The sequence below is a fragment of the Nyctereutes procyonoides genome, unplaced genomic scaffold (genome assembly GCF_905146905.1).
Source record: "Nyctereutes procyonoides isolate TBG_1078 unplaced genomic scaffold, NYPRO_anot_genome, whole genome shotgun sequence".
Classification (NCBI taxonomy): domain Eukaryota; kingdom Metazoa; phylum Chordata; class Mammalia; order Carnivora; family Canidae; genus Nyctereutes; species Nyctereutes procyonoides.
Genome location: NW_026575131.1, coordinates 5,635,898 through 5,648,656, shown reverse-complemented (window position 1 = coordinate 5,648,656; position 12,759 = coordinate 5,635,898). Strand labels below are relative to the sequence as shown.

Genomic DNA, 12,759 nt, shown 5'->3' with positions numbered 1-12,759 from the left:
TGGGATATATGCTATGATCAAGGGTGGAATGTAGTCAAGGCTGGGCCCATGATCAGGGAAGGCTGCCTAGAGAAGCCGATGCCTATCCTATAAGACTACCAGGGAAGATAGTAGAGTAGATGTTCCAGGGGAGTACCCAGCACATGGGAAGGCATAGAGGTGAAGTAAATACTGTGTACAGGAGAAATTGGAGCCAGGCTGGAGAGGTCGTGGATGGATCAGTACCACTTTAAAGAAATGGCTTCTTTAAAGGGTTCCAGACCCATCATTCACATTTCAGGGGAATCGAATGATGCCTTCATTGACCTAGACCTTTGCAGAGGAGTGGCCAAGGCCACATCTGCCAGAGCCTTGGAACCTGTCCCCAACCTTTCCAGCAAATTCTGTTCGAGTCAACAGAGGTTTTTGTTTGTTTGTTTGTTTGTTTGTTTGTTTATGAGAGACACACAGAGAAAAGCAGAGACACAGGCAGAGGGAGGAGAAGCAGGCTCCATGCAAGCCCACCATGGGACTCGATCCCGGAATCACGCCCTGAGCCAAAGGCAGACACTCAACCACTGAGCCACCCAGGCGTCCCAAGTCAACAGAGTTTGATTGAACCCCTGCCCTAAGCTGTACCTTATACTGTTCACTAGGGACCTGGAAATGGATCCCAACATGGTACCTGACTTTGAGGAATGATAGTGGAGACACAGACAAGGAAACTTACCACCATGTAACTTCTGGAGTGGAAGGAGCCACACTGGGGTTGTGGGGAACAGGAGCATCAGGGGGAAGGAGACTGGGAAGGAGGCATGGTACTTGGGGCTTGCCACGGAGAAGTGGGGCAGAGAGTTCACAAGCAGGGCCAGGAAGAAAGGTCAGGCTTGGCCCGGGCACAGCTAATATTTAGATGACCTGGGATCAAGTGCAAAGGCTTGTGGCCTGAGATTGAGGAGCTCAGAGGAGAGTCTCAGAGAGTAGGGGAGGCCTGTCACTCAGAAATCACTGTGGCTCCTGGTGAAGTATGGGCAGAAAGAAGTGCTCTATACCCCATGGTCTCTGTGAGCTGGTTCCGAGTGAGCTCCACAGGCAATCTGGGACCAGCCCCACCTGGCGAAGCTAGAGCAGGATGGCATTTGGTGCTAGGCATCCTAGGACCTGGCTGGCAGGCTGGCCTAGTTGGGAAGAGTCATTTTGGCCTAGTCAAGGTACAAGATGAGCCATCAGCAGAACCTAAGCAAATTTAAAATATTAATGGAAACTGCACTGTTTTTATCTCTGGAAAAATCCCTGTGCCGTGATATCTGAGAAGTACACTTACATCCCACAAATGAGCAAAGCACTCCTCAGGCCCTGCCCATGCCCTCTTGGCACTAGAATAAGCTGCATTCCAGTATAGGGCTCACTCTGAGGGTAATCAGTGCCAGCTCTTGGGCCCAGTGTGGCCTCTGCTGTCCTTAACCTTGTCATCTGCAGGAACACGCTCTTCACTCTTGCCAAGCAAAGCAAAGCCCTGGGTGCCTACAAGCTGGCTCGGCATGCCTATGACAAGCTGCAGGGCCTGCAGATCCCCGCCAGGTTCCAGAAGTCCATTGAGCTGGGTAGCCTGACCATCCGTTCCAAGCCCTTCCATGACAGTGAGGTAAGGGCACAGCTTTCTCAGGCAGGAGGCTTCCTTTCTTCTTGGACATCTCCTGATGCTTTCTTTCCTGGACTGGGTTCTGTTTGAAAGATAGCTACCATGCTCTCAGAGTTCTGCGCCCTCCTCCCCTTCCCAAGCCCTGGTTTGCTAGCTCCTGCTTTTTCCTCTCTGCTTCCTCTGTTCTCTACTCAGCCTGCTGTGCTCCAGCCACAGTCCCTGGTCCCCGTGGGCCACAGAACCCTCCCTTTTCTTGCTGCCTAGCCCTCCTCTGAGGCTCTGAATTGGCTACAGTCCAGCCCGCACTGCTCTGCCCTTAACCTCCCTCTGCTCCTCCATGCCCAGGTCACTCTGCCTTCACCTCGTCCTATGAGCCCCTGCCTTAGCCCACACAGGTGGCCTTTTTTCTTGGCAACCAGGCCCCAGGGGACTGAAATCAGAGCGGGGAGCATTTCCGCACTCTGGGTTTGATCCTCATGCAGTTGTGGTTCTTGTGCTTTTGTAGGAGCTGGTGCCCTTGTGCTACCGCTGCTCCACCAACAACCCATTGCTGAACAACCTGGGCAATGTTTGCATCAATTGCCGCCAGCCATTCGTCTTCTCTGCCTCTTCCTATGGTGAGTCTGGCATGCAGATGGAGCAGCCATGGATGGCTGTACTCTCTCCACTGCTGATTGGCCACACGTGTCCTCATTTGTAAATTAGGGACAGTGTGACACCCACCCCACCAGACGCTCAGTCACTAAGGGTTCCCAGAACTAGGATCAGGGCTGCCCAGACTTGAAGCACCTACCCCTCAGAACCTGGCATGGGGCTTTGCATAACACAAATGCTCCAGGTGCCACTGGTCAGGCATTTGGTCTGGGAGGCTAAGATGAGCTCTTATGTCCTGGTTCCTTCTATGTTGACAAAGGATCAGAAGCCCCTTCCAGGTAGCTGGGCAGAGGCTGTTCCTCCTCTCTTGGAGAGGAGCCCATCAGCTATTATGGGGAAGAGAAGGGCTAAAGGTTCTCATGCACACACGTACACATGCATACACGCATACATGCCTGCTTCCTCCAGACATGTGGTGAGCAAAAGGAGGCAGCCATGCTGTGTCTCATTGCTTACAGAGAAGCTTGCTACTGGGTGGGGAAGGAACTCTGATCCTCCCACCACCCCTCGTGCTACCTGGTGAGAGCATCCCAGCCCCTAGCTCCCCCTGAGACAGCCACTCCATGGCCCCTCCCCATGCCCTGTGCCCTCTAGAGGTGCTGCACCTGGTTGAATTCTACCTGGAAGAGGGGATCACTGATGAAGAAGCTGTCTCCCTCATTGACCTGGAGGCACCAAGACATAAGCGTGAGAACAAATGGCAAGAGATCACGAGCAACAGTATCCTGGATGCTGGGCTGGACTTCTGTGTGTGTCAGCCAAGCACAAGGCCTGGGTATAAGATGGGAGGCGGAGGGCATCGGGGGATAGCTGGGCCGGTGGAGGCAAGGGCGTGGCAGGCCACTGCTGAGTGATTGGAGAGGCCCACATGGTGGCAGGGACAGGGGCTGGAAATGGGCTGAGAGCTGGCCAATGTGCAGAGATACTGGAGGGAACAGTACATATCCACAGGCCCAGAAGAGGCTTGTGGAGGAGGAGATGGGGTCTTGATATTCACCTTTGCCTCATTTCCAGGAGGGCCTCCCACCTACCCTGGCTCCTAAAAGGTACTGTCTGTGCTTCTGGCCATACACAGTTGATGAGCAACCAACACAACATATGATGGCTCTATCAGCTTTTCCAATTAGGTCTCTTTTGTGTCTGTACAAGAGACAGAAACCACAATCAGGTTGAGCAAACAAAAGAGTGTAAGGAAGCCTAGCCATAGATGGACACTCAGCTGGATCCAGGTGCTCATTTGGCACTGGTGGGAGGCTATCTCCTGTCCTCTTGGCTCTGCTGTCCTGTGGGTGGCTTCACTCTTTGGCAGCACCCACCCCATTCCACCAACGGTACCAACCCTGCATCCTATCAACATTAAAATCCTTGGAAAGGGCTGATACTCCTAGCATGACAGCAAAAAAACCTAAGGGCACATCCTCACTGGGACAGCTTGGGCCAAAGGCCACACCTCAGCTTATCCCTCTGGCTAAGACCGTGTTCAGTGTCCTAGCTAGACACAAGAGTGGGGGCTTCTACATGTGACTGTGCACACTCTGCCCCTGTGGACCTTGCTGGCATACAGTAGCTGGATCAGCAGGTCTGGGTGGACTGGGAGCCTGAGTTTCCATAAGTTTCCAGGTAATGTCAATGCTACTGGTCCATGGGCCACATTTTGAGGAGCAGAGGAAAAAGGAAAAGCCAGGGAGTTACCTCCCGAAGAAGGGAGACAGGAATCCTATCAGCCTACCAGCCCTCTGCACAGCTCTCAGATGCTTTGGGTTGTTGCTGCCTGGTGGGACCATGTCTCATACCTGATTTGGCACCAGCAGCCTCCATTCCCTTGAGGCCCTTCCTTGTGGGAGCAACCCCTGCCCTGGCCTCACATCAGCTCTTCTGCCACTGTCTGGCAGAGGGGGCAGTTCCTTAGGTACCTTCAGCCTGGTCTGGCTGGCCGGATTTGCAGGAGCTCTTATCACCTTCTCCATGAAATAGGACCTGTGAGTCCATCTCAGTTGCCTACAGAACCACCTGCTGATTGCTAAGTGTTTCTCCAGAAATTGCCAAGTTTGCTGGCCATGGTTTCCAGCTAGCCCATTATTTCTACTCCCACCCATAGCAATCTTATAGCTTCTGCTCACTTGGTGCTTCTGATCAGGCCTACATGGGCCATGTCCTGGTCCATGTGGGGCAGCAAAGGTCCTATCGTAGCCCCTTTCCTACCTGTGCACTGGGTCCTGGTCCCAGCCTCTGTGTGACCAGGGCTGTCCCCTCCTGGGCCTGGCCTGCATTCCTTCCATTCCTCCATCTAGAAACCTGTTCCACAGACAGTCATGGAGAAACACACCAGGCCCATGTAGAGCTCCTGTGAATCTTGCATTGGGTGGAGAGTGGAGCCTGTTTCCCACTCAGCTTCAGGTTCTGTCCTTGACCAGACCCTTCCAGATTCCCAGACTCTGAGGCTGGACGAGACCATGGACTCCAGGGGAGATGATGACCCATTCACAGCAAAGCTAAGCTTTGAGGTGAGGGTGCCTCTCTGAGTGATGGGCTGTGGAGGCATGTGAGACCTGTTGGGAGGGGTGTTGGAGGTCCCTTCTCCTATATACACTTCTTAGCATGAAGCTGACTAGTTCCCTGTCAGTGCTGCCAGGAGAGTTGAGGTGATAGGTTCCCTATCACTAGAGATGGCTAGAGGAGCTACATGACCTGGCAGGGTTCCATGAAGGTACTCAGTAGGGGAAATCTCTTAGATCCTCCCTGGTTGTCCCAAAGATTCTGGGATCATGACCCATGATGTCATGTCACCCTGGCTGTGTGAGAGCACCGGTGCCCTCTTCTTCCCACCTGCTCACCCTGCAGCAAGGCGGCTCAGAGTTTGTGCCTGTGGTGGTGAGCCGGTCAGTGCTGCGCTCTATGAGCCGAAGGGACGTCCTCATCAAGCGCTGGCCCCCGCCCCTGCAGTGGCAGTACTTCCGCTCGCTCCTGCCTGATGCTTCCATCACCATGTGCCCCTCCTGCTTCCAGGTACTGTGCCTACAGCTCACATGTGGTTACCAATTTCTTCTTGCTGCTTTTCCATTTCCCAGGTGTCCCCTTGGGGTGTCCCCTTGGGGACACCTGGCATCTGAGAATAGCACAGTGATCCCAAGGCCAAGGGCAAGGCTCCAAGTTGGGAAGAGACTCAGCCATCCTTAGGCCCTCCCTCCTTTCACTTGTGTTCCATATACTGGAGTGGGCTTGCCCCTGGTCCCGTGCTCTCTGTACCTGCCCTTCATTTGGGAGAGCCAGGCAAAACTGATACACCTTTGAATTTCATTCAGAAAAAAGGGGCCTCAGACTCCAGACCCTCATGCCCCTCCCTTTGAGTCCTCAGACAAAGGTGTTCTGGATCTGGTGTTTCTAGCCCTGACTCAGTCAAGTGTCCTTGGAAGGGCAGCAGGCCCTGCCAGGCTCAGGGCTTAGCCCTGGATCATGACCATTTCTCCTTAGATGTTCCACTCAGAGGACTACGAGCTCCTGGTGCTTCAGCACACCTGCTGCCCCTACTGTCGGAGGCGCATCGATGACCCCAGCCCATGACCGGCCCCCTCAGGACCACCGCTCCCATCAGGGCCACCTCACATTTGGCTGGGCTGTCAAAGGAAGAAAGAGTTAAACTGTCAGAATGTGTCTTCTGCCCAGATCAAGTGTGTATTTTAGGGAGGGGCCTTGTGTAACCACGGAATTCCTATTTATGGCATTCGTGCCTTGTAAATAGCACCAGGAGATGGCGAAGAGAATGTACATATATTTTCTAAGAAAAAAAAATCTGTTACTTTCAGAAAGGCTCTGAGTTGTTCGTGGCAGCCTGCTGGAGTCCACAGATCTGTCAGACCATTAACATGTACACTTTGCGAACAGATTGCCTCAATAATTACAAATAAAAGGGCTACTTATTTTCATCAGTGTCTGCATTTTAGCAAATCTTCATATTGTCTGCAACTTAATTTCCTTATGCAAAAGTGCACCTGTTTCTAATTTGATCTGAGAGGAACATTACGTTTGCCTGCTCTTAAAATTTAATCTAATCGAAATGGCAATATGGGAATGGGTAGGGGAACGGGTATTTATTTATTCTGGTTTAGTGGGGCTCCATCTTTACCAGAATATAAGGTTCCTGGCTCCACAGAAGATGGCAAAGAGGACCTTTCTGAGGTTCTGGAGCCCACCCTCTGCTTCCTGGCTAGGGCCAGCACCTGCCTCCCCTTCACTTTATTCCCCTAGCCCCACAAAGGCTCCACCCCACTGCACTTTGCCCTGCCCTCCAGCTCCTGAAGCCAGTGAACCTGTTTGAGGTTCTGCTAAGGTCCCTGTCCCTGAGCTTCAACAATGTCGGATTCAGCAGCTCAAGGGCAAGGGTGGGAAGCTGGGGAGGGAGAGTTGACATTTATTGGGACCTTCTCTGTGCCAGCCGAGTTTCATATGTTGTCTCCGTTTTCACACCATTTTTGTGATGGAAGGATTATGATTTCCATTCTGTAGCCCTGGGGTTGGGTGGAGGTACTGGAGCCCAAGGGCTCACCCAGCCCTGGTTAGAAGCTCCTGCTCCCTTTGCCCTCCACTCTACCTGTCCCAGAGATGGCAACGATTCAGAGCTTTATGCAAAGTCCTGGCAGCAGGGGAAAGAGAATTGGGTTGTCAGCTAGGAAAACTGCCCTGGTGATTAGATATTGATACTTTACAGTTCATCTGTGAAGTGGGCAGAGCAGGACAGATGTCCCCATTGTGAGGAATGAAGACTGAGGCCTAGAGAAGGGAGTGGCTGCAGATGCCACTAGGCTTTGAGTGCTGAAGCTGGCCCCCTACCTTACTCCTTCCCCCCTGCCTCTCTCTGCATTTCTCTTTGGAGATGATGGAGGAAAATAAAGAGAGCCAGACAGTTGTGCCAACAGAACTCCTCCGTTGAGTGTATAATTACTTACGATCATGCATGCTCTCTCTCTTGCTAAACATTTATTAATGTGTTAGGATTTCCATTAGCGCATTACTTGAACTAAAATCATTTGCATATGGCTGGGAAGAAGAGAGGAGAGAGAGAAAACAGCCCCAGCCACCCAACAGGCGTCAATCACAATGACAGATCAGATGGTCCATGGCTAGAGGCAGGGGGAGGGGGCCCAGCCTGAGACTCCAGCATGCATCCTCTTAGCCGAATAACACAAAAACCAGGGTGTGCCATGCCAAGTTCTGCTGCCACAGGGAGGCTGAGCTCTGGAAGTCTGAGTCTGAGAAACAATCATTGTAGCTCCCTTTAAATCAAATGCTCAATGAGTAGTAGACATTGTGCTAAGCACTTTCCATGCATCATCCTCAACAGCCTCCAAGAGTGCCCGTAATGCAGATGATGAAACTGAGGCTCAACAACGTTTTCTCCTTTCATTCAACAAATACCTACTGAGCCAAGACAGGATTCACATCCAGGCACAGCCTTTGTACCTAAGCATTCTGTTCTCCATCGCCTTTGTCCCTCTGTCTTGACCCTTTTTTCTCCAAGGTTCAGTTTCCTTATGTGTGCAAAAGGGCATACTCCAGCTCTGACCTTGAAGCTCTAGCCACCGTGTCTGTCCGATGAGCCTGACAACCCTTCACATGCTACAAGGAAGGCACTGTAGGACTATTGAGATGCCCATTTCACTGAGAGGACATTGAGGTCTAGAGAGAGGCATGGCTGCTACAGGCTGCACAACTTGGTTGGTCAGGTTGTGACTTGATCTTCCAAGTCCCCAACGCTATCCACATCTCTGGAAGGAGAAAGTAAGGAAGAGGGAGATTGTGTGGCTCAGAAAGAGCCCCAGGCCAGACCTTAGGTGGGCCTGGCTCTAACCTGGCCTCAGGGGTGTCCCCCTGTACCCTGAGTTGAGGTTACTGAAGCCAGAAGCCCCTTGTGGCTCTCACACCGGTACAGACATACCCTGTCTCCAAGACCCCATCTGCCTGTGGCAGATACCAGGTGACCTTCCCCTGGTCCCAGCCCCACCCTTGGGGCAGCTGGGAGCCTCAGCAAAGAGACCTGCACTGGGCAGGGCTCTCACTTTGTGTCATACACTAATCTCAATACTCCACTCAGACTCCAGAACATCTTCCTAGAATCAGAACCTGATCATGCTCCTCCCCACTGCTAGCCAGCTAGCACCCAGACTCCTAGGCTTGTCCTCCCTAGCCTGCCCACCCTAGGCCCCAGGGCCACCTAGCCAATTGCTCCCTGTGCCTTGGCCCAGTTGTCCCCCTGCTGAGGCCTCCCACCTCCTTCCTGGTCCACACCTCGATCCTTGGGGTCCCATAGCACTGGACCTGGGAGCAGAGCCCTGCCTCCCATGGTTATTGGTTTTCCCCTTGTCAGCTGGCCCCTGAGCCTGGGAGCTCCTGAGGGCAAGGAACGTATCTTAGTGTCCCCAGGACCTAGCCCCGAGCCTGTTTGGCAGATGTTGGGGTAAGAGGAAAGTGGGGGGAAGGGGGAGGGAGGAAGTGGGACTAGAGAAGAGGAAGGAAGGGGAGGAGAGTCAGTCTGTCTCCTTCCTTTCTTCCCTTTGGCATTCTCAGCTCAGCCTCACTCAGCCATAGTGATGCAGCCAGGTGGAGCTAAGCCTGGGAGAGGAGGCAGGGGGGAGGAGGAGGAGAAGGAGAAGGGAGGAAGAAGCTGCTGAACCAGCAGCACCTCTATGCGGAGGCTTAAGAGCTATTTGTGTGCTACCTGCTAAGCCCCTAATCCTCCATGGCCAAGTCAGAGCCCCGCACCTGAGCTCAGGAGGCCAGCTCAGGGAAGCCTGGAGATAGGTGCCACCATCTCCAGAGATAGCCTTCCCCAGCTCCCCACCCCCACAGGTCACCCCCAAAAGGGGCCAGTGGCTCAGAAAGTCACCCACACTGGGGCTTGTCTCTTTGGTATGTTCCCGGGCCCTCTCTGGAGCATCTGGAATGGGAGGAGAAAGCTCAGGCTAGGGAGTTAGCTGGTTCACTTCCGGCTCTGCTAACGAACATTAACCCTCTGTGCCCATTTCCTCAGTGGTCAGAGGGTAGGGAGTGAGACCTCCTCACGAGAGGCCAGGAATTGTTCATTAATTTGACAAATATTTATGTAGTTGCTACTCTAAGCTGCCAGTTCAGATGAAACAAAGTACAGGCCAGGCCAACCTTGCACTCTGGAGAGAGATGGGCAGTGAATCAGTAAGAAGATGAATAAGACCATTGCTGAGAGTGATAAGTCCCGGGTAGAAAACCCATGTGATGGAGTAGGAGCGCTGGTTTATAGATTTGGGGGCCTCTTCAAGGACTGCTTTGTAACCTGAGTTAGACTCAAAGAGGCTAACACTGTAAGCAATAGTCATTGATCACTTACAGGCAGCAGAGTAGGAAACTGAGGCACAGGGCATAGCTGTGCCCAGGCAATGTAGCTACAGAGTCTCAGTCCAGATACAAGGGTAAAGGGACCATCACACCTAAATTGTAAGGTCTGAAGGTCTGTGATTGGGCCCTAGTGGGAAAGCAGGTCACATTTACCCTGCAGATGGGTGTGGATCCCCCAAGATTTTCTAATTCCAACAAACTGAGGCTAGAGAGGGGAGGTAGGACTACTCAGGGTGACTCAGGGCCCCAGGCGAGAGTCCAGTGCCACCCCCTGCCCTCTGGGCCACCCCTGCTGCCCCAGGCCTGTGTGACTCAGGCTAGTGGCTTTCCCATCAGCCCAGCACAATCCTTTCTTTTTAGTCATTTATACCATGGTATGAAAGGCTAGCAGATCTTTCCTGAGAGCTGTCTTTGGTGTGGGGTGGGAGGCAGGCCAGGCAGGTGATAACCCAGATTTGTCATGTGACCTGGGCCACTGACTCACTGCCAACCCTGGGCCTCAGTTTCTCCACTTGTGAAATGTAGCTAGGAGGGTCAGAGTGGGTAATTTCTAATGACTTCCTGCTCCCTGTGAGCCTGTTGCTCTAAACAAAAAGCATTTTTAGTTTAAAAAAAGATTCTTTGTCATGCCTCACAGAATACAATGCAGTGTCACCCTGTGCTGCCTTTAATTCCCCTGGCCATGGCCCTCTGAGGGAGGGTCATTAAACTCTGAGACTTAGAAAAGGAAGCACTGACCGAGATAACATAGATCTATTCACTTGGTCCACAAATACCGAGCACCTACTATGTGCCAGACCCTAAGGATAATACATCAGTGAACAGCACAGAGATCCCAGCTCTTTCCAGTGTAGGGGAAATGATTTACAGTGTTCGGCTACGTGCTGAGCACCGTGCTCGGCTCTGGGACCACCCCACCTGCTCACATGACAGCCTGGGAGATGGACAGAAAACACGTGAACAGAACATAAAAGCTTGCAGGCTGTCAGAAGTGTTAGGAGGAGGTGAAGGCAAGGCACTGAGGTCTAGGGTTGAGGCTCCCCCTGGCCTACACAGGGTTACTGTGTGGAGGGCAGCTGCTGGGCCCAGTGCTCCTCCCTCCGTCTGGCTACCAGGGCCACGTCAGAATCAAACCCTCCACCTTGACCTCATTAGCGTTGGGCCTAATCACTGAGCCAGGCTTCTTAAACAGCGAGAGGTCACCCCCCACCACCACCGCCCCGCAATGCCTGCCCCTGCGCTCATTCATTCTACCAGCATACATTTCATCAGCCCTCTGTGTGTGAGCCCTGACACCACTGGGACCAGCCGGGGCTGGAGGGAAGGGGTCTGAGTGAACAGGTCTGGGAATCTCAGTGGGAAGAGACTACACACAGAAGAGTACTAGGGATGGAAGTCTCAGAAACAGGGACACTTCCCCATGGGCTCCTTCTGTCACCAAATTCCCAGTTCAAACCTCCACCTTCCCAGGCTGCTCCAAATGACAGTGTGTTGGGAGTGGGTCACAAGCTGAACTTTTCCTATCTCATTTGTTTCAATACTTGTTTATTTGTAAGCCCTGCCAACCCCACAGAACGATACTTCCTGCAGGCATCCTCCTTCTGCACTGCATTTGTCAGAACCGAGCATCTTGTCGGTGCTCCATACACACATGTACTGGAGGGTGGTCCTAAAGCATCCTCGTGCCGGGCACTCCCGTCTGCTCCACTTCATTCCTCAGAAGCATCATGGTGCTCCTTTCACTGATGGGGGGAGCCTGTACATGCTGAGCCTCCATTTGCCCCCAGAACTCCCTCTCATGGGGTTACCTGCCACATAGCTTCCAAGGCCCACTGACCCAGCCCAGTCTGACCAGACGTCCCTAGATGTGCCCTGAATGCTGCAGTGTCCAGCCAATTCTGTTTCCAGGCTGGGCTTTGCCTTCACATTGGAGTCCCAGGAGGCCACAACCAAGCCTGCCTTGCTCACGTCAGTAATCTGGTGCCCAGCACAGCAAGCCCTGGTCTCCTTTTTTATCCTCATTTCCTCCAATCTGCCCCTGAGATCTGCCCAAGCCACTGCCCACTGCCCTTTAGATAAAACCAGGCTCCTCAGCCTGGCATCAAGATCCATCAGAGCCCATGTGCGGCCTCACCCCCAAACAGGCCCCTGCCTCAGGCCCCTGCCAGCTCTTGTCTTCAGTCTCCCGTCTTTCCCACTTGGCAACCTAGCAATATACTCCTCTTCCTCAAACACCACCTTCCCAGACACCTCCCTTTCATAGACAGTCTCCCCTGCCTTAGCTTCACGGAAGCCCCTCCCTGGACTTGGATCTGCTCTTCCCACGTCAGAGTCTTTCTCAGTCCATAACCTCCTCCTTTCTGGATCTTTGTATCTATCCTCAATGGTCTGTACATAAATGTTTCATGAACGAGAGAGCGAGTGGATTCCAACTCAAATACCTAGTGAGCTCCTGGGCTATGCAGGCTGTGTGTCTGGCATGAAGAGTGCGACAGCTGGCAGGATGAGGCCCCTGCCCTCACAGAGCTCATAATCTGGTGAGGTGGGCTAGGCTCAGAGCCTGGCAACTGGATGAGCCAGGAGGTGACTTGTGGGGAAGAAATTGGTAAAGGGCTGTGTGGGGAGTCAGGAGACTGAGAATAACCAGAGCCTCTACCCTTTGGGAGCTCGTTGTCCAGTGGGGAGACAAAGTCAGCTCACATGAGTGAGGGAGACATGGCATGGAGCCAGAGGTCCCAATGCCAGTCCAAGGCCACCAGACTGATCTGGGCAGAGATTCCTGGGGACCAGAAGAGTTGGGGGCGGGCCTTCTGCCCTTTCCCAGGGTCCCCAGCACCTCCCCTCTCTGGCCCCAGGCTTCTGTCTAGAGTCACCTTGGCCTCTCTTGGAAGCCAATTAGGCCCCTAGTTGCGGCAGTGGGGATTATTATGATTAATAACGCCCCCAATCTCCCAGGTGCTGATTCAGCCAGGAGCTTAGGGAGGGGAGGTCACTTTATAATGGCCTGGGGGGGTTCAGAGCCTGAAGTCGTCCTGCCGGAGCCCTGGGTGGCCAAGCTCAGGCCTCAGCAGCACTCTTAGGACTGAGCCGCCCACGGGGCAGCCGCCAGGACCACAGCC

At 53.2% G+C, this 12,759-nt stretch overlaps 1 protein-coding gene across 3 annotated transcripts in view; it reads left to right on the top strand.

Moving 5' to 3' along the window:
- The window catches only part of IFT122 (intraflagellar transport 122), a 70,094-nt gene extending 63,896 nt beyond the window's left edge, over positions 1–6,198 (top strand). For 2 of the 3 annotated variants that reach the window (XM_055343020.1, XM_055343017.1), the window contains 6 exons: positions 1,459–1,624; positions 2,127–2,238; positions 2,870–2,995; positions 4,700–4,779; positions 5,117–5,281; positions 5,747–6,198. In XM_055343020.1, the coding sequence (XP_055198995.1) occupies positions 1,459–1,624; positions 2,127–2,238; positions 2,870–2,995; positions 4,700–4,779; positions 5,117–5,281; positions 5,747–5,836 (739 nt within the window). In that variant the 3' untranslated portion in view covers positions 5,837–6,198. Of the gene's footprint in view, positions 1–1,458; positions 1,625–2,126; positions 2,239–2,869; positions 2,996–4,699; positions 4,780–5,029; positions 5,282–5,746 lie in introns of those variants that run through there. The other variant, XM_055343021.1, reaches the window with a different exon arrangement.
- Positions 6,199–12,759: the final 6,561 nt, after the last annotated feature.